This window comes from Pyrgilauda ruficollis, unplaced genomic scaffold (assembly GCF_017590135.1).
Source record: "Pyrgilauda ruficollis isolate IOZ18807 unplaced genomic scaffold, ASM1759013v1 scaffold16, whole genome shotgun sequence".
Lineage (NCBI taxonomy): Eukaryota > Metazoa > Chordata > Aves > Passeriformes > Passeridae > Pyrgilauda > Pyrgilauda ruficollis.
In genome coordinates, this window is record NW_024514764.1 from 3,172,140 (window position 1) to 3,192,228 (window position 20,089).

A 20,089-nucleotide genomic window follows, 5' to 3' on the forward strand; every position below is an offset into this window, starting at 1 on the left:
AATTGAGTTTTTTGAAGTCTGATTATCCCATGAAATGGAATTTTTAAACCTAATTATGAATGGATTTGCATACATTCTTAGCACCATTGAAAAGAAAGTTGAAATAAATTTATTAATGAAATCTTCTTCTACTGTCTCTTTGGGCCATGGTGATTGCTGGAGAGTGAGGGAGAAGGAAGGCAGGCGAGAATGAAAACTCTCCCTCTTTTGAAATATACCCTCTCCCCTCCCAATTAATTCCAGAGCTGTTTTGACCCTGTCTCATTTTTATTCTTCCCTGCCACACAGCCCAATTTAGGTAATTGACAGCCTTTCAGAGGGTAACTACACAGTAGAGCTGGTTTCATGTATTTAAAACCCTTGTGCTTTCTGAAGGGAGGATGTAGTGGGCAACTTTTGTTTCCACTATTATGTTTTTTCTCTCTTTCCTGAGGTAGCCCTGACACCTAATCAATAGGCAGCTCTGGTTTCTCCTTTCTGAGGAGCTGTATATTGAAGTGTTTGTTTTAAACCTGCTAAAAAATGGATAGTTTGACAGATTCTGGTGAATGTGCACATGGAAATTGGGGTTGTTTATGTAGTTCCCTGAGTTTGCAGCAAAAAGGTTTCTTTGAAGGATATATTTGAATCTCTCAGTACAGTAATTGTGCCCATCACTTCAGGATTTTGCCAGTCCTCTCTAGGAAAAGGTGTTCCAGTGCAGGATGTGTCTGCTTGTCTGGCGTGGTGCAGAGGGCAGCAGGATGCCTGTGCGGGGAGGTGGTTTCATGTGGAGGCTCCTACTTGTAGAACCTTTCTGAGTGTTTCTTGTATTGATTGAAGAGTTCTTCTCCTTACATGAAAGGTACAACTTGAAGGTGTGACTTTTTTATTTTTCAGCCAGTCATCCTCTTACCCGGACTTACAAAAAGCTCTTTGCCTTTTAAGCATTAGTTACAAAATTTTTAATAGTGTCTTCTCTTTGTCATGTGCTGTGTGCAGATTTTTTTTTTCTCCTTGAAAAAATATAGTAAATGTGGTGGAAAAAAGATTTTTGGCAGAAGGAGAGAGAAGAAATCCTGGTCTTGATGCATGACTCTGCAAAGAGTAAATGCTCAGCATGTGGCCAAATGTTCTGTAAGCATTTGCATTTGCAAATTTGCTTTCAAGTACAGAGGGACTTGTTTTCCATATGCCTTTGTGCTTTCATTTTAATCTTTGCACAGGTTTTGTACTAAACACAGTGGTGGAATCAAGTTCTAGAAGAAATGTGGATTTCTGGCTCTGTTTCTTTGGGATGCTTCTGAAGTTGGGAGTTCTATGAGAGAAGCTGTGGCTCAGCAGAGGAAGGAGAGTTGAGCTAAGATTTGAGAATATTTTTAGCTGGCATGTGCTCAGGTTATAAACCAGAACAGTTGAAGTAAATTAAAAATTTTCTTGGTGATGTAACAGGAAAACCTGAGAATTCAGACAAGTTTTGGAGGAAAGTAGCTGACTCAGGGAGCTCTGCACCAGCGACTTCAAATTATTTTGTGGTTTAATGGCTGCAGCTTTCATTTGTGCTTTCTGAAACTGTTGTCCAAAGACAGGTGCATAATACTCACTATATAAATGGGACTCCCTTGCAGTATCTTCCCAATCAAGTGCCAGTGAAATCTGAGGAGTTGGGAATATCTGATGCACCTTCTCCTCAATAGTGGAGCTGTTGTACACAGCTGCAGTCACACCAGCAGTGAGCAGAATCTGGAAGCTGAAGATCCCAGAGAAGCTAGGAGGAGATCTCAAGGAGGGCGGATGTTATGAAGACTTTGGGAAAGCTGTTTAATTCTTTTATTCTTCCCTGATTGGTTCTGTAGCATTCATTTGCTGAAAAAGGAAAAGTAACTGGTTTGTGGGTAGTCCTGTATCACACAGCATGATGAAGCAAGATCTTGAAGGTAAATGTGAATGAAAGGAAGGGTGTGAAAGTGGTGTGAAAAAGGGGTGTTTATTTCTTTTAGCAGAGAGAATAGGAGCTTTCTCTTCTGTGGATACATTTCAAGCTTTGCCAGTGTTTATCATCTGATCTTATAGTGCCTCCCCCAGCAGCTTCAGGCAGTGAAAGTGCTCAAAGCTCTATGGTAGCAGCAAGCCAAGATGATGTCCAAGTGTTTAGGACACCAGTGCAGTCCTTACCTGAATCCCACTCCCAGGAGCCATGGCAGACACAGGGAAGCCACAATTGCTTTTGGCTGCTCTGACCCCTGTGCTGGATGAGGTACCTGAGCTGAGTGAGGGTTGTGAGAGCAAGCTGGCAAAAGCAGAAGAATAATTGTTGAAATGGCACTGTTTACATCTGTAATGCAATTACACTTGAGCAGTTCCACTTTCTGAGAACAAGTCCTAAAGTCGGCTTCTATCTCCTTCTGCCATGAATTATTCATTCCTTGTGGATGAGGGTGATTGGGGTTTGGCTTTCACAGGCAGGTTTATTATATCCACTTAGCTCCAACTGCTTTGGCATGCTTCAAGCCTCAGTTATTTTCCCAGCATTTGTTCTTAGCATTCATTGTTCTTGATGTTAAAACTTTTGGACTATGGAATTCAGCTCTGGTTTTGGGAGTAAGAGTCTGAGGGGATGGAGAGTGTTCGTTTCTTTCTTTTGATTTTCTTTGCAGCAAGCATAGAAAGAGCTTTTTATTTAAATCTGTGCTAATTGCTGCGTCTGAGGGTAACTGTTGTATTATCACCATGTGTCAAAGAACTTGGATGTGAGACACTTTGTATGTGTGGCTTGGGAGCTTTGGATGTTAAGGAAATAAAGCAGAATTACAAAACAAGGTGGGATTGATGTGCCCTGCCTTTCAGGGAGAGTGGCTCTGAGGGCTGCTGAGATTGGGATATCATAACACAGGGTGCACCACCTCTGCAGCAGGAGTGGCACTCTGGGTTTTTCTGTTCTGACAGCTTGAGTTGTCTGCTTTGTACTGGGACTGCAGCACTCAGGTCTTGCTGTGTCTCATGTTAGTGATGCCTAGAGCTGATGTGCTAATGGGCTTCCATTAAACTTTCCATTTTAAATGTTGTTTGTCCTTCACTTTGAATATTAAATTTTTAGAAACTTAAAAAAAAAAAAAAAAAAAAAAAAAGAAAAAGTATGAGAGAGAATTACTGCATTTGTTTAAAGTTCTGAAAGCTTTTTTTAGCCAAACAGTTCAAAGAGCGCATCTCACTAATCAGAGGAATATTTTTGCGTCCCCGGGGTGGTCACAGTGTTTTAATTGGAACTCAGGCTTCTTTGAAGTCCTTTTTAATCCTCCCTGAGCTGGGGGAGAGGGTTTGAAGACAGCACTGTAAATCTGAAATTTCTTTGGTTTATTTACATGTGTCTGGGGACGTGTGTAATTTGTTTTCTTGGATGAAGCCTGTGGACAGCTGAGTGGGAAATGTGCTTCCTTAAGTGGGGAGGCCTGAGCCAAAGGTGGGGGTTCTGCACAGTGAGCTCACGTGCTCCTGGATTTGTTAAAACCGGGAACTGAGCAACAGGCTCTGAATGGGAAATGAGCTCCGTGGGAAACAATGTGGTAGCTAAATATGAGACAAAAAGCTGGGATTAAAACTCATGTTTTAGGATTAACTGATTAGTATGGCTTGCAAAAATGGTGTTGCATACTGATATTTTACTTTTACCAGTTAGGAAGTAAAAGATTGAGGGGTCAGTGCTTATGATTGATAGCTTTAATAATCTATTAAATCAGTGTGAGGTTTCATTTTTCTACATTGAACTAGATTGGGTGTCCCTAATGATATTGCTTAGTCTTTGTGCCTCAGTTTCTAAAATTCAGGCCTTGCTTTGGTCTGGTTTCAAGGATTATCTAGTCCTACCTCAGATGTTTCATGCACTGGATGTAACTACCACAAACAGAGCTTCAGTGGCAGGTGATGCCTTTTTGCCATCTTAATACAAGTGCCCCGTGGCTGCTAGCAGCAGAAGCATTTTCCTTAGGCATTGTCTAATTTTGTTGTTCTGCTATTGATTTTCATGATAAATATAATCATTTTTCAGCTGTGTTTTCTGTACTTCAGCAAAGCTTTTAATGTCTCACATTTGCTGGAGCTTGGATGTTTTATGTTCTGCTTCTGGCAGAGGTGAGACATAATCTTTTACTGAATTTGGGTAGTTTTTAATTAATCAAAGCAACAGGCTTAACCTCAGTTTTCTAGCTGAAAGAGTAACTTAGAATTCCAGCTGAACATACAAGCAGTATTCTTTTCATTCTTTCTAAAATTGTTACCATAAATTTACCTGTGACTGTTATTGTATTGATATTTAAAAAAACCCAGTTAAAATAATTTCTACTGTAGCTTAAAGTTGCAGTTTAAAGTGGCCATTCCTGGCACGAGATTGAATATGTGATTGTAATCAGAAGTAAATAATATATGGGATGTCAAATCACTTTGTATTAAAAGCAGTTGAAAATATGGTCTAGACTCTCCCAAGGACCTGTCTTCAGCCATTATTATTATTTCCTCTTGCTCAAGGTTAGGGGCTTTGTGTTACTGCTGGCTAATATTTTCAGCTGATAAGAGTCTGGGTAAACAACAGGATCAATAAAGATGTTGAAAACAATACAAGGACTTAGGTAAATTAATATTCTGCAAGGATTATCTCATACAGGTGTCAAAAGAACAAGACCATCAATTCAGTGCAATCTGTAAAATAGTCAAATGTACATAAATTGTCAATGGCCAGCCTTGGCTGCTGTAGGAGCTCTCCTGTCAGCCAGGAGCCCTGGCTATCTGCAAAAATGATGTCTCTGTTGGTAATTTCCATGGGGGTAGAAGTTATGCCAGAAGGACATGTTGGATACATGCAAATTATATTTGTTTTTAAGTTTTGGAATATTTTGTATCTTGTCCCTGTGTCCCACTCCTCCTTCCTTGAGAAGAAGCTGATGATGTCTGTTTTTAGGCTGGTCTAGGTCTCTCTTCAAATGTCTTGAGAGTGACTTTGCAGAATGGAACCAGCAGAAGTTTGGTAAAATTGATTTTTTAGCTGTCAGGGTTCTTTCCCAGTTTTGTATAATCCTGGTAATTGGCCTGTAATGGTTTTCAGGGTTTCTAATGACCCGCTGTTGGAAGATACATCTGTCTGTTTGGAGTTTCTTTCCAATGAACATACCATTGTGTTTCAGTGTGGTTTTCAGATACTATTTTTTTGTTTATTGCTCTTTATAACTATCCAAATGCCTTGAAAATCTAAGGATCTAGAATACATAATTGGTGTTTTGCTGACATTCTGTTCTTTAGATTAGTTTGATTTGCCCTCACCTTCCTCATGAAGTCTCTTGGCTCCCCTGTTCACACAGTCCTCTCAGCCCAACCTCAGGTTGCCAAAATGATTATTCCAACTCCAGTGACAAATAGAAACTATAGGAAAAACAATCCTGCTTATGACTCCCTAAAAGGAGTTTTTATTCATTTTATGACATTATTTTTCCCTTCAGCTGTTGCTTTTTTCTCAGATAAGGTTTGTGATTAGGAAGAACACTTAAAATGTCTTTTGCTGCAGTAAAATGAAATATTACATTATTAAGTGTGTTTACATTTCGTGCTTGAAGTCTTAAGGGCAATAGGTAGAAAATTGTTTCCCACAATAATTTCCTTTCAACATCGTCATTAATATATAATTACATTCACTTAATTGTGAATTGAGAAAATACATTTGCTTCTCTAATTGTGAAGATTGTGCTGATATCTCTGGTAGCATGAGAGCAGTAACAGCCAGTTTTAAAATCCCTTTTGATCATTTCCGACTTCAATACTTCTGTGCTACTGCTGGTGAATACCTGAAAGGTGCTTTAGAAGTTTGTGTGGTTTTTTTCTTTGTCTTCAGTGTCTAATCTTAAGGTTTAAGACCTTAAGAACTCTTTATTTTCTTGTATAGGAAAAACATAGGACAAAGAATATTTCAGAGTTTTGTAGATACTCTCCCTGTGTCTCCAGATGTATGTTTAATGCCTTATGCTGCCTTATAAATGGTTGCATTTTACGAAGGTCTCTTGATGACTCTGTGAAATTTTTGTTTCACCGTGACCTCTAAAAGCTTTGAATTATGTCATGTGATTGAGCATGCAGTGGCAAACCCCAAAGGTGAGTATTTTTATCTTCCAGATCAGCAGTCTTGGTGCTGCTGTGAGTACATTCCCTCTGCTTGAGGTCTCTGAAAGCCTTTCACTGGTAAGGTTCCATTCCACTGTGCAATGTGTGCTACTACGTTTCTGTGGATTGTTCTGTGCTTGCTCTTAGAGCAGTGGTAGGGATGAGAAAGAAGTTTGGACTGCTGAAATGTTTCCCAATGGTTAATTTTTCTTCCAAAGTAAGATTAATTTTACCTTGTTGAGCCCTTACCTGTATCTTTAAAGCAGAAATGAAGCTTGAACAGTGCGTTGTTAGGATGCCATAACTTTGGGAGGAAAAAAGCTTTCTTCATTAAAATCCAAAGAAGTTATTAACTGGAATCTAAGATAGTTTTATTCCTTTTTTTCCCTCCCCTCTTCAAATTATAGCTTGATTGGATTAATTGCTAATTTTGCAATTGCTTCAAAAGAGACATATCAATTGTCTTTAGAATTGTCAAGACACTTATAAACACTTCAAATGTTTGCTTACAAATAAGTTGTTCTTCTGCTTCAAGTGGTTAATGGGGACGTTTGCTTTGGTAAAGAGCAATTGGTTTTGTTGATTCTATCTGTACACAAATAAGAGTTCTCTAAATGAGGGGAACCTCGGCTGAGATTGCTTATTGCTTTCACTTCAGATTTCCTCCATTTACTTTGTACATAAAATATTAAGCAGCCACTTTGTTGGAGAAACAGTCTCAGGTATACCTTAGTTTTGTGGGTTTGACGGCTCTTAGCACTTTCATTTGAATGAGTAAAGGTTTGTGACTACTATTCAAAACATTTAATCAAAGTGTTACAAAGCACTAAATGTGTCCTAATTGCCTGGAAACGTTAAAGTTTTTTTTTTTTTTTTTTTTTTTTTTGTGACTAATGTGTGTAGGAGATTCCAGACCATGTGCATTAGTTAATGTAGTCAGGAATAGGAAGGGAGGATGTAGTCATGGAGATATGAGCAGACACAGGTAACTGCCTGGACTGGAGCTTGGAGGGGCTTTTATGAAGGAGAAGTGTGTTGTGAAAGTTAAATCTCAGAACTTCCACGTCTGGACACCAGATTTTAGTGGTAATATTTTCCTCTGGTCTGGTGAAGAGGAGCTAAGGAGTCCTCCCAAGGAGGCATATTTTGAGGAGAAAGGGAAACTAAGCAATTTGTTGCTTTCTCATAACAAACATGGAGTTAATCTGACCAAATGAAACGTAAGGACTCTGTGCTGTATCCCAGAAGTCTGCATGAGCTCTTGTGATTATTGATATTTGCTGAACTTTCTTGCAGGGTGAGTCCTTCCAGGAACTGAGCTGCTTTTGGACTTGGTGAAGCTTCAGAGATAGACAGGAGTCCTGTAAACCAGAGCTAGAGGAGTTAAAGCAGTTGAGGAGACCAAATATACAAAGAGGATGTTTGAGACTCACTTCAAACATACAGGAAAAGACTGTTACAGGCATTCCATGGCCTTTCTAATCATACAGAAATATTTAAAACAACTAAACTGCCTTTCCAGAAATCTTCTCTTGTTGTCATGTTATTGTTCTGTTTGTTCTTCAGATGCTGTTGTTTTCCTGCCTAAAATGAAGATTAAATTATTTTTATAAAAGTAGAAAAGGATCTTCTTGTGGAGAGCAGAATTTCAGAATCTTATTACATTTCCTTGTACGTAATACATAAAAAGATACGGAACAAAATAAATATTTTCTACTTCTGGGAGATTACCCTAAAAAAAACCCAAACAAACAACAAACCAAAAGCCAAAAAACCACCTGGAAATTGTTTTTCATAAAAGAGAATTAAGCAGATATGGACTCTCTTTCTGTGTCTTATTGACACACACTATAATAAGAACGTCAGTCTCTGGTCTTTGTCAGTTAATTATGTTTAAGTGTAAAACTAAAAATATTGTGCCAAAAATCTGGTAATGTTCCATTTCAATTTAGTATGACTTAGTCGAGACAGCCAAGCTTGTCATTGTGTATTTATAAGCTAAATCTGTGAAGAGAAATATTAATTCAGCAGACTTTCAAAAATAAGTAATTCTGTGTAATTTAGTGTTATAAATGGGGTATTAGTTTGGTAGTTTGAATCAAATTTAATTAAACAAAAAGCAGTAAAGAACTCAGTCCTCCAAACATAGGTGATGAAGTGCCTGTTTTTCTCTTTAGTTTACTTTTGTCTTGCACTTCCATACTTAAAATTTAATGTCTGATCTCTAGCTACGATCAAAACTCTTCCTTTGCTGTGCATTTTGAAACATTTTATAGAAGCAATAAGAAGTTGACATTCTGATAAATTATAAATTAAAAATTTTTTCTTTAACATTTTCATCTACTTAGAGAGTCTTGGTTTAATGTTACTTCGACAGCTAATTCTCAGTGTGTAACTGTCACAGTTTATCCTGAAATGGTAATAGATCCTTAACTAAGAACAGAGTGTTCCTCCAAATCCTGGGAAATGTCAGTTGTGTGCATTAAAAAAAAAAGACATACAAAATAGCATCAGCTGTTTTCCTCAAAAGTTTAAAAAATGTGACAGTGGGCCCTAAAAGTTATTGTATGATTTGGCTGGACATCCCATTAAGTTAATTTTTCACTTCATTTGAATGGTTTATGTTTTTATCATTGTTAAATTGCTCCTTTTCAAATTATGCTTCAAAGGAAGGCAGAGAGCTTTGGTTGCCAGCAGTTTTGTCCCCTCCTGCCTCACTGTGCTGGAAACTGCTGGACTAATTTGCTCATTTAGGGCAAAAGAAAACCTCATCCAAATTGGACTTAAATTCAAGTGCTTATTTTATGAATTTTGCTTAAGGAAGGGGGGGTGTCTCAGGATGGGAAGGTGGGACAGAGGAAGAACGTTCTAGCTTTTAGTTCCTTGTGCCTTAACCAGCAGAAGGGAACTGAAGGCAGGGATTTTCTTCTGCATTTTGGAAGCCCCTATTTCGTTTCTTCACGTGCACGTTGTGATCACAAAGCACGTGTATCAGTTTATTAACACAGTGCCCTGAATGGGGTTGTTCTGGTCCCTTTGCAGGTTTTTGCATGGCTGGTGCACACGAGCTGTGGGGTTTTTGGTGGTTACTCCCTGGGGAAGGAAGCTGCCTGCAGGTTTGCAGAGCAAACACAGTGGCACTGCTCAGCTTTTCAGAAAGGCAGTTCTGGCTCTCTTTGGGTCAGGGCAGGGTTTCAAACTTCCTTCAACAAGCCGTGATTCCAGTAGTGTTGGAAAGCTGTGCTGTCACAAAGAACCTCTTAAAGCAGATTCCTTGGTTTTCTAATACTGCTTTTGATATCAACTGTTCCATAGGGAATGGACAAAGCTTAGCAAAAATCATAGACATCAGCCAAGGCTCTCAAGGCCAGAACATGCTGCTGTGTGCTGGGATGCTGACAAATTTCTCTCTTTGCATGGCATTGTTTGCAGAAACTCGTGCAATGAGAGGCCTGGTTACAGCTGGTTGCTGTTTGCAGTGCTTTGGGACTTGACCAATTCTCTTCAAATTGAAAGCTTTGATTTAATTTTATTGTGCATGCAGCATCGTTCGTCTGCTTGGATCTGTGGAAATGTGGCTTTTGCCAAGTTGCTGATGCTCAGGATACGGTGTAGACCTTGGAACCAGGCTTTGAAACCTCTCAATTAAGACAGCAGAGTGCGTGCAAAGGTGTCTTTGGCTCTGATATGATATGATTTAATGTTACAGAAAATGAACTTTTCTTTACAGGGGATTAATACCCATGGACTTTGTTTTCTGTTACATAGCTATGCTGCTCCACTTAGAAAGAAAGAAAAAAAAAAAAGCTGTTTAATGCCAATAAAACATTGTCCAGAACTGAGTGTAAACCTAAAGCTGCCAATTGCTGGAACTGAGATTGGAAGCTGATTGTTGGTTTGAATGGCTGAACAGATGAGGATGATTGTTTTTTATTGGAAATCGGTCAGGAGCTGTCATTACTAGAAATCTGTGGCTTTTATAGTACTCTTTCATTTTACTACTGGATTAATTTCAGTTCCTGATCTCAGTCCTAATAGATTATGGTATGAATTTCTGGAAAAAAAAAAAAGGAAAAAATCAAGGCAGATACACTTTTTTTGTACATTAAAAACAGAATCTCTGAAATTATTTCACTGGTGTTGAGGGCTGGCACTCAACATGACCAGAGAGCTGCTTGATATTAGCTATGCTTATGATAAATCTGCTGTATTTGGGTGATTTATTAGAAGCTTAGAACTGCATTTTTCAGAGCCTTGTTGACTTGGCATTACATTGTACAAAGATTTTTCCTGCGGAAAAATTTGTGTCTGCTTACAGCGTCTTCTTGCCAAACAGACTTAGGTGTGCCCAGTCCATTTCCCTGGTGTTCCCTCTGATGCCCAGCCATTGGTAGCCCTCAGTAAAGAGCTGGTGAACTGCTCAAGTTAAGGATCCTTTTAGGCTCAGCTACAAGACTTTGAAATGTAATTTAATGCTGCAACACATTTTGAAATCCAGGTGCATGTTGGCTTAAAATTGACTTTTCTCTGCTAACAGAATTTTATTTTCAGATGTTTTAGCCAAGCTATCTCCATGTTGTGTCTTGGTTTCTTCTCATAATTCCCTTGGCTAGTGAGTGTGATGTCCTGTCCTGAGTGATTCCTTTGCTGCAATCTGTGCCTCTGTTGTCTGATGGGAGAACATTTCCATCTCTTTAGCTGTATATTGACTATTAAGACTTGGATGTAACACAAGTGGTGTTAGAGGCCTCAAAATTTTCTGCTGAGGAAGGATAAAGGTTTGTAATTCTGGAAGTGAAACGCAGGAATCTTTCAGCTGGGGTTGCCAAAATTGAATTCTATCTGCACCAGCTCAGCGTTTAACTAATTTTCACTCAACTGGAAGTGACAGATGATTAAAGAGAAAAAGCTATGCCTTTTTTTTTTTTTTTTTTTTTTTTGATGTGAGTAGTTGCCTGAAAAATATTTTCATCAGAAAAAGAGCTTCTCTAGTCCTAGATCCAGTCAGAATCCAATGATCAAGCTCGAGGCACTTCTCCCTGTTCAGTTTTTGGAGTGGCAGCAGCCTCATTCCAGCTGTGTATTTCAATGTAGACTCTGACCAGGTCTGCTTTCATCTGACAGCAGCGGTGGAACCTTGACTTGCTTTTTGGGGCACATGATAGATTGTGTGCCTGCAGATTTCACTGCTGCAAAACTGACTCCCCACTTGCTCCCTGTGAAAAGCCCTTTCAAGGTCTGGGTTACTCTTCCCCTTTGTGGGTGGTGCATCTTGGTGGAGCAAAGGGATGTATGTACCCAGTTCATACAGGGGTGCCCTTTCCAGCTTCCTTCCCTTTTGCTTCTGTTTTAGGGTGGGAAAACCTTTCTGATGCTCAAGACAGTTTTTATTTTTATGACTTCAAGAGAGGCCTCTGAAAGAGCAGTTTCCTCCTGCAGAGGCTGTTGATATAGTCCATGGAACTGCCAGTCTGGAGTTATCTTGATCCCATTCCATTACCTTTAAGCATTTGTCATTGGATTGGATGAAAAAATAAACCTATTTCTTGCAGCTGTGGAGTTGTTGCTAGCGGGTCTGTAAAAATCTGATCTCTTTGGCAAGGAAAGTTTATCAGTGACATCTGAAGTGTTATCCAGAGCTGAGGGATTCTGGGTTTTTCTCCTGTGGCTCTGGAGTCATGGTGTATGTGAAGGACTCTGAAGTCAGCACACTGGTAACTCTGTGGGAACACTGCTTTGAGTCACCTGTCATGTACCTGAACATCTACACTCTCAGAGGGTGGTCAGCAGTAGCCAGAGTTGTTGAATTGTGCAGACTGCATTTTGATTTATTTCCTCCTTTTCTTACTCTCTTACTACTAATGCTGTGCTCATCCTGTGATGGCTTTAGATTTTATGGGAGCTGGACAGGCTGCAGCTCTGTGTTGTTCTAAGGGACTGCAACAGGTTTGGCCCCAGGAAATCACCTTGGCTGCTTTTGGTGAGAGCTGTTTCATGGCTGTGTGTGGAATATAGATTTGCAACCAATGATTCATTAAAAATGTTTATTGTGTTTTAATTGCGTAGGACACCTGATGATCTCTCGAGGCAAATTGTGGCCCTGCAGCAGAGGGAGCTTGCCCTGAAAGAGCAGAATTCCACCTTCATGAACAGGTGAGTGATTCCAGGAGGGGATGCTGGTAGCAAGACCCTGCTATGTTAAAGCCCAGAGAAAGGAAACAAGGGCTGCAAACTGAGAGACCAGCTCTTTATATTTCCTTGATGTTCCATGGAGCTTTCTGTGCCACCTTCTATTCTTTCCCATGCTGATAAAGGGCTTTCTGCTTACTGAAATCCTTTCAGGAAGAAAAAGATGAATAACTGTGGATGATGCAGTGAAGAGTTAGTCAAGCTTTATGTTATGAGTGTTTGCAAGGGGAAGTGAGTTGTTTTCCCCAGACCATTTAATCTGGGAAGGAAATGTCACAAAGCAAAATGTGCCAAATATCCGTCTGGGTATGGGAAAGGGAGTAGGAGCTCTGAGCACTGGGATTTGACTGCTAGAAGGACCAGGTTGTAGAGATGGTGAAGGAAAAGGATGTTTGCAGGTCTGGTGGCAAAGTGCTGCCAGGCTTTGAGAGAAGCAGTCTGTTTGTGGAGTGAGATGTGTGTTTGAAACATGAAGGTGTTTAAACCATTGCCCTCCTGTGGGAGTGAATGTGTAATGGGGAAATGAATTTGCCAGAGCTAAACTTTCCAGACTGTCCTGGTTCCACAGCCTTTCTGAACACAGTTCCACAGCATGCCAGGCAGTGCTTCCCACCCTTGGTGCACATCTTCTTGCTTCCTTGTTTAATTCCACACATTAGGAGCCCTCTGTTAAAGCCATTCTTGTTGAAAGCAATACCTCTGTCTTTCAAAAAGACCCTGGACTGTTTGCACTGCAGGCTTGTGGCTCCCTTGGCTGAGCAACAGGAGTGTGGGGAATTTCAGCCTTTGGTGTAAAAATGCTGAATGCAAAGGAGTCAATGCCATGTTGAGCTCTGGCTGGGCACACTTAGCTTGTCTGGGCAGCATTTCCTGATGTGTCTCCTGAGATAGGTGATGATGCTGTTTTGGGCTCCACCTTCCTAATGATGGGTAGGATTCAAGCAGGGTGGTAAAAAGTTTTGGCTCTGCTGCTGCTGTTAATGAAAGGTTAGCTAAGTGTGAGTTCCCAGGAGTGAGCCAGCTGAATTGTTGTGTGGTTTATCTGTGAAGTTTACAGGGGAGAAAAAATAATATCTAACCAATATAAAAAAGACATTCTGTATATTAAATCAAGCAAACCCTCGAACCCACAAGTGATTAAATGATAAAATAAAAGAATGATGGTAGTGTTTGAGTTATAGATTTAGGTTGTGGTTTTTTTTTTTTTTTAGGCTGCTTTTCACAGCATTTCAGAGAAGTTCTTTTTCTAAATTTATTAATGGCCAAGGGGAAATGTCTGTTGAAAAAGCAGCTTTTTGGTAGTGCCTGTTTATCTAGATACAATTCTGCCATTTTAGTTTAAAAATAAAAACATGATTAAAATTACTTTTTGATTTTGAGTTAAATGGGCTGTAAAGCTGCTCAAATTAAAATTCTAACATTTTCCTGATGTCAGCTGAAACTGATAATTTTGACTTTCTTCTATCACATACCTTATTCTGTCTTAAAAAGAAGGCAATAAGATAAATTTTTAAAAACCTTTCATTACAAGTGATTTGAAAGTTCTCAGCAGAAGGTTTTGAGTTTTTGGAAATAAAACCTTGTTAAGGAAGCAAACCTAATTTTCTCCTTTCCATAAATTTTTTCCAGATTTAGCTGATGGTCTTCTCTTTTATTTGTTTCATAATTGTGTTCGGGATTGCCTGTGTATTAGAGTAATTTAATATGTGATCATGCCTCCCTCTAGTGATGAAGCCCAGCACTTATTCAGCTTTCTATTGTTTTGTTTTTTTTTTCAGCCACAGGTTATTTTGCCCTTAGTTGAAATATGTTGTCTTTGGTGCTGATAGCGCAGTGCTTGATTTATTACATCAGTGGTTATGTGTGTGTAGAGCAATGAGCTGTACAAACACTACAAAATTTGTATCTACCCCAAGAAGTTTAAGTTTTCTCCCTTAAAATTAATGAATTGGCAGATACTTAGAAAACATCATCACAAATGGCATCTGAATTTATTTTTATGGCAACAAAGGAGAGAATCACAGATAATCCTGGCTCACCTGTTGCTACAGTGCAAAACTGTGTTCAGTAGAAGAGATTTTTGAGTGTCATGGTAAAGAGCGTTACATGGCTCCCTTCCCTACCTGGCAGATGTTGAGTCTTTGTGCAGTGGGGGTGTGTGTGCTCATCACCAAGCTTTTAAACACAGGCAGGAGAGTGCCTGAAGGTGTGTATGAGGGGGGTGTGCAAGCTGATTATTCTCTTTCTCTTTACACTGCAATCATCTTGGTTTGCATTCCCAGTGATGCTTTCCCACACTGTTCAGTGACTGGGGTAGACACTTTCCAGCTGCTATTTCTGCTTCCAGTGTCCTGTAGTTGATCTAGAGTGGGGAGTTATGGTTGATAAACACCTTTTCCAAATGGCTTCACCAAACAAAATTTATTTTTTTCTCATTTTTGCATTCTTGACCTGCTTTCCATTTATTACTTTGCTTTCCATTTATTACCATTTATTACTGCTTTCCATTTATTACATTTTAGAGCCAGTGTTTTTGTAATTAAAAAGGCAATAGAGATGATCCCACCACAAAGACAACATCACTATAAACCCATTTTTGCTGTGGTATTTCCCTGTGTGGGGATCTGCCCTGCAATCTGTGTTTTGTGTAGCCTGTGCAATTGCCAGTGTCTCCAGGCCTCCCAGAGATCAAATGATGATGCATATCCTATTTGCTCCATCACTCACATTGGACACTTTTAGACACAGAACCACAGGACTGAATTTCCTGAGCAGTAGGTTTAAATCAATTTCTTTTAACAGTGATTGTTTACACGTCTGAGTTGTGTCGACTCCCTTGGAGCTTGCTATTTTTGCTAAGGGGAGAAAACCTTCCTGTGGTGCCAGCATGGGGCAAGAGGAGGGTCACTTTAGCACTGCACACATGAGCAGCAGCTCCCTTCTCTTGGCAACTTCAGGATGGCTGAGTAATGTAGCTGAAAGTGCCATTAATCGTGCGTGATGGACTCTCAGTGCTGCTTTGGAGTGTGTTGCTAGAAGTCGTATAAATAGAGTAAATTACACTTTCAGCAGCAGCAGCAGGAAGTGTTCTGGTGCTTTTTAACTGCAGAGCAAAGATAACAATCCAAAGGTTCAAAAGCTCAAAAGAAGATTGCTCAGGGCCACTTTGATAGCAAGAATTGTACCTGTTCTGCTATTTAGGGAAAGGTGATGGAAGGAAGGTGTTTAATTAGTGGGTCAGTTTAACCATGCAGCCACCATTACTTAAAGCCCATTTTCCCCCCAGCTGTGACTGCTGTGGGTGTGGTGCACTGAAACGTGTTGGTGGTTGTAGTTTGGAATATGGAAAGTCAGCCAAGTGATTCATAAACTTTTCTCTTATAGAGAAATGAGTAGCAATTATACTATTTTTTAAAGTGAGAAAAGCTGCACAATTATTGTGCCTGCTTCCTATCTACATATTTGGTCTCTCTGGAGAGATTTCCTCAAACAATCCTGGCAAAGTATTCTGGAATTTGAAATGCTGTCCTATGAGATGGCTCACGTGAAGGAATGATGCTGCTTTATGGCTTGAGCTTTGCTGCATTTCTGAAAGACAGGCTATGAAAATGGTTACTTGTGGCTCCTCCCAAAGTGATAATTTCTACTTTTGCTCTTGTGGTCTAAGTGCAGGATTGACTTTGGATCTTGAGATGTCTTGTGGAAGGTCAAGTACGAGGAAACACATAGGTGAAGTTGGTTTTGGACAGGATGAAGGACAGAAGGGAATATGGAAGAGCAGTAAATCCTTGGTTCTGGTGTTGAGATCCTAGAACTGATGGCTTATTCCCATCACCTCGTGTCAGAAACCCAGCCATGTGTTTTGACATATTGTTTCATATGGGAAAAGGGACACAGAGAATGTGTGTGAAAAAGGATTTTCCTTCTGCAAGTGCTCATGGAGTTCTGTTAAGAGACATGGCTCTTTACCACCTTTATTCATATAAATCATGTAAAACTGATTTACCCAAACAACCTGCTGTGTGTGTTGATGTTTAAAATGAAATAAAACCCCAAACCATTGAAGACCAGGGAATGTAGATTGCAATCTGAACAGAAAATGCTTTAGACTTGGGCAGCAGGGATTTTTTTAACAACAACAAAAAAAAAAAAGAATGAGTGATGATAAGCCCAGAACTGTCCATCTTCATAAGTGCTGTTAGATCAGAAGTGTTGTAAATCTATTGCCCAACCTCTCTTTTCCTTGGATGTCCCAATGAATGTCAGTCACCAAAACAAATAGAGCCTGTCAGACTTCTTCCCCTAATCTGGAAAGTTGGACAGAAGTTTAATTACAGTGAAGTGTCTTTTATCTGACAGAGAGAGAAGTGCTAGCTTTTTAATAGGCTTTATGAGTTATTTTTTGATCAAAAGAAGCACTTAATGTCTAATATAGGATTAGGTAGGGATTTTTTTTCTTCCTTTGTTCATTTATATGGCACATTGCACCTTGATTTATACATGGAGGTGTCTGTGTACCTAATATCAGACAAATGTTTATTCACAGTGCTTCAGGGCAATATTAACTACTGGCAGGTTCTGCATTTATTTTCCAGAGTGAGATGATGAAGAAATGACTGTAGATGCTGCTTTTCCTTTTCTCCAAAATGGGTCTTTCCTGCCCTTCTGTACCAGAAGGTACTCGATGGGGTCTCATTAAGTGACCAATCTACATATTCATGTAGTAACCTTCTAGAGCAACACCTGGTTATTCATGACTCTAATTAGGTAGATACAAAGCTTTTCTAATTTTTTTTCTGTCATATAGTTAGCAGAAAATAGGAAAGCAAAAAATAATTTAGCCAAGACATTGACTTATGCTTCCAATTTGAAAAACATGGGATTTTGCCCAGACCTTTGCTTTTCATGATTGTGCCATTTTTAGTCTGATTTCCTGAGGAAGTGAGGCTTATTACTGTGCTTTGTGTGTGTATGTAGATGAGATTTGTCTGTGCCTACCCTACACTTTTGAACTTGCAAGTTGTGTTCTGTCAAGCTTGGCAGATGGTGGAGGTTTCAAAAATAATGAATTCCAGCAAGTTTAAGGCAGTCAGATCTCCATCTCCAGGAGATCTCCATCCTGAGGCCATGCCCTGAGGTCATGTCAGGGATCAGAGCCCTACAGGCAAACAGACCCTTGGGAATCTCCCATTTGGAGATCAGGCAGCACTGAGGGAGCTCTGGCCTCACCCTGGCAGCACCACAATCCATCATTTTTGCTATTCCATGCTTTCCAAAGGCTCATGGCATTTGAGAGCACCATGGTAATGTTGCTGGCATCGTTTTCATGCTTTTCATGTTTCATGTCATTTTGGTATGAGAACAAGAAGTCCGCTTGAGTCAGGAGTCACCTTTAGAGAGAGAAATCCACAGGAAACCAGGCAACTTTGGTTCTGGAGCTCATGGAACATTCTCTCTGTATTTAAAAAGCAACTATGTAGGAAAAAGCCAAAAAAAGCAGCCTGGAGGGGATAGACAAAGCTATAATGATACCATCATCTGAGCCTGGAGCTCTGTGGAGACTGTACTGTGCAAAACCAGTACAAATATTAGTACTTGGTTTCTTACCTATTATTTGACTGTGCTCCTGGGAGAACATTCAAGAATAATCTGTGAGAGCACTCTGTTCAGTGATCACTTCTAATGATTAAAAAAATAATTGTAGAGCTATTTAACTCTGTTCTTAATAGTCCTTCTTGTTCCAGGGTTGTGATTGACCCTGGGTGTTCCTACCAACATCCCTGCTGTCTGTGCATCTCTTTATTACTGGAATGAATGATAGCTTTCATTTCACCTGGAGATGCTGATTCAGCATTCCCTTGGTGGCAGTGGGCATTATTGACCAGAAAAATGTGTAAAAATAACCAGCTAATTTGGTAGGAAGCACAGGCTGTTCTTGGTAGTGTGTGGTACAGCAGACACCGTGGTTGGAGCTGCACTGTAAAACTTAGGGAAGGAAAAATCTGCCTTGCATCTCTCCTGTGCATGACTCACATCTACCCTATAAATCTTTCACTTGTGAGATTAAAATTCCTAAAAATTCTAGATGAAATAGATGTTTCTTAATACTAGTCCAGAGTTCTCAGAAACCAGAATGAATATTTAGATATTGAAGTAATTAGAAGTCAAAACTTATTATCTGTTATCATTATTCTTATTCTTTCCTTCTTAGCAGAGGGTTGCTATGATCAAATTAATGATTTACAGGAGGCTGATGGGCAGATTGCCCCACATCTATGTTATATTTGTGACATGAACACAAAGGGAGGAACTGTAATCTCAACTGTGCAGTAGGCAGCAGTACAGAAATATTCCACTTTGAAACCAGTAGTATTATGTAAAACCATATATTCAGCCTGCTGCCAAGCTTTGTATAGAGCTCTGGGAATTGTAGTGCTTTAAGATTTCCAGTTCTTAGGATTTGTCTTTTATTTCCTCTGCAATGTGGCAATATGCCTTGAAAATTTTGATGGGAGTTGGAAAGAGTGGGGCCTATCAGTTTGCTAATATCTTTGGAATCAGTGTTGAAGTCACCAGGGTGGTTCCATAAATGAAGAAAATGATTGTAGCCCAGGAAGTCTGGACTCAGTTTCTGGAGTGTTTTCCTGGGTGCTGAGTCACTTTATCCAGTGACACGAGTTTCTCACCCCATGAATGAAAACAAACATTGCATCTGCCTGCTCTGCACATCACTGTTTTTAAGGCAAATAAACATTAATTCCTATCTACCCATACCTGTTAAGAATTTTTTGTTCCTTTCTCCCCCAAATACACATCTGTTTCTTCCCATACAGAATCTTAAAATGGCAGTAGTGACTGTGGCTCCTGAACTGTTTCATGAGAGGGCATCAACAGTCAAACAAGGCTGTGTTTAACAGTTTTGTCTCTTAATTTGTAATGCTAGAACTGCAATACAGCTTTCCTGAGCAGTCATGGGAAGCCAGAGGAAGATTGGTGGCAGAATGCAGAATGAATTTTCTGTCCTTTTGTACTCATTTATTTGAACACCCACTGTAGTTGCTGTAATAACAGGAGTTTCAAAACAGACTATGGATTTTTCTAAAGTACTTTATGGTACTGTTGATATTGTTTATTTTGAGCAGATTGATGAGGACAGCCAGAATACACAGAGACATTTTACCAAGGTAAATGTGAATTCTGTAGGATTTTTTAACTTGCTGTAAAGTGGTGTCAGTTCAAATACTGCAGAGAATATGGTTATGCCTGAAAAATAGATTGTCTGGCCTGGGATGTCTCAATCAGTTGATCATATCTGCATGTACACTTTGTTCAGCTCCATAACTAACTGCTTCTTCAACAATTTCTCATCTGGATCACATCGTCTCTGCTGCCTGCTGCCTTCAGGCTGCTGTTATTGGTATTTTCATTATGTATTTAATATTCTTTGTGGCTGCTTGTATGCACCTGTGAATGTATGGAGCAAAACACTGAAGGTATATCACTGCTGGTGGTGGGAAGGCATTTTTAATTAGTCATAAATATTCTCCTACTGTCAAAGTTTTATCATCTATACAAAAGACATACTGCTTGGGAAGTTTATTCAAGAAGTGAGCTGCTTGTCTTTTTTAGCTGTGTAAGGCAAAAAAAAAACTTGTCATAAATTGCAGTCAACCCCCCTCCCAAAAAGCAGCTTTCTCTTGCTGCTCTGAAAGTTAAATGACTAATGTGCATAATTTATTTGAGCATCTGTGCTAAAAACTTGCATACCAAGTTTTAGTTC

The 20,089-nt window shown here is 39.5% G+C and overlaps 1 protein-coding gene across 2 annotated transcripts in view; it reads left to right on the forward strand.

The window, feature by feature from the left end:
• The window catches only part of MAD1L1 (mitotic arrest deficient 1 like 1), a 350,265-nt gene that overhangs the window by 23,537 nt on the left and 306,639 nt on the right, over nt 1-20,089 (forward strand). For both annotated transcript variants that reach the window (XM_041462740.1, XM_041462739.1), the window contains exon 10: nt 12,187-12,273. In XM_041462740.1, the coding sequence (XP_041318674.1) occupies nt 12,187-12,273 (87 nt within the window). The remainder of the gene's footprint in view (nt 1-12,186; nt 12,274-20,089) is intronic.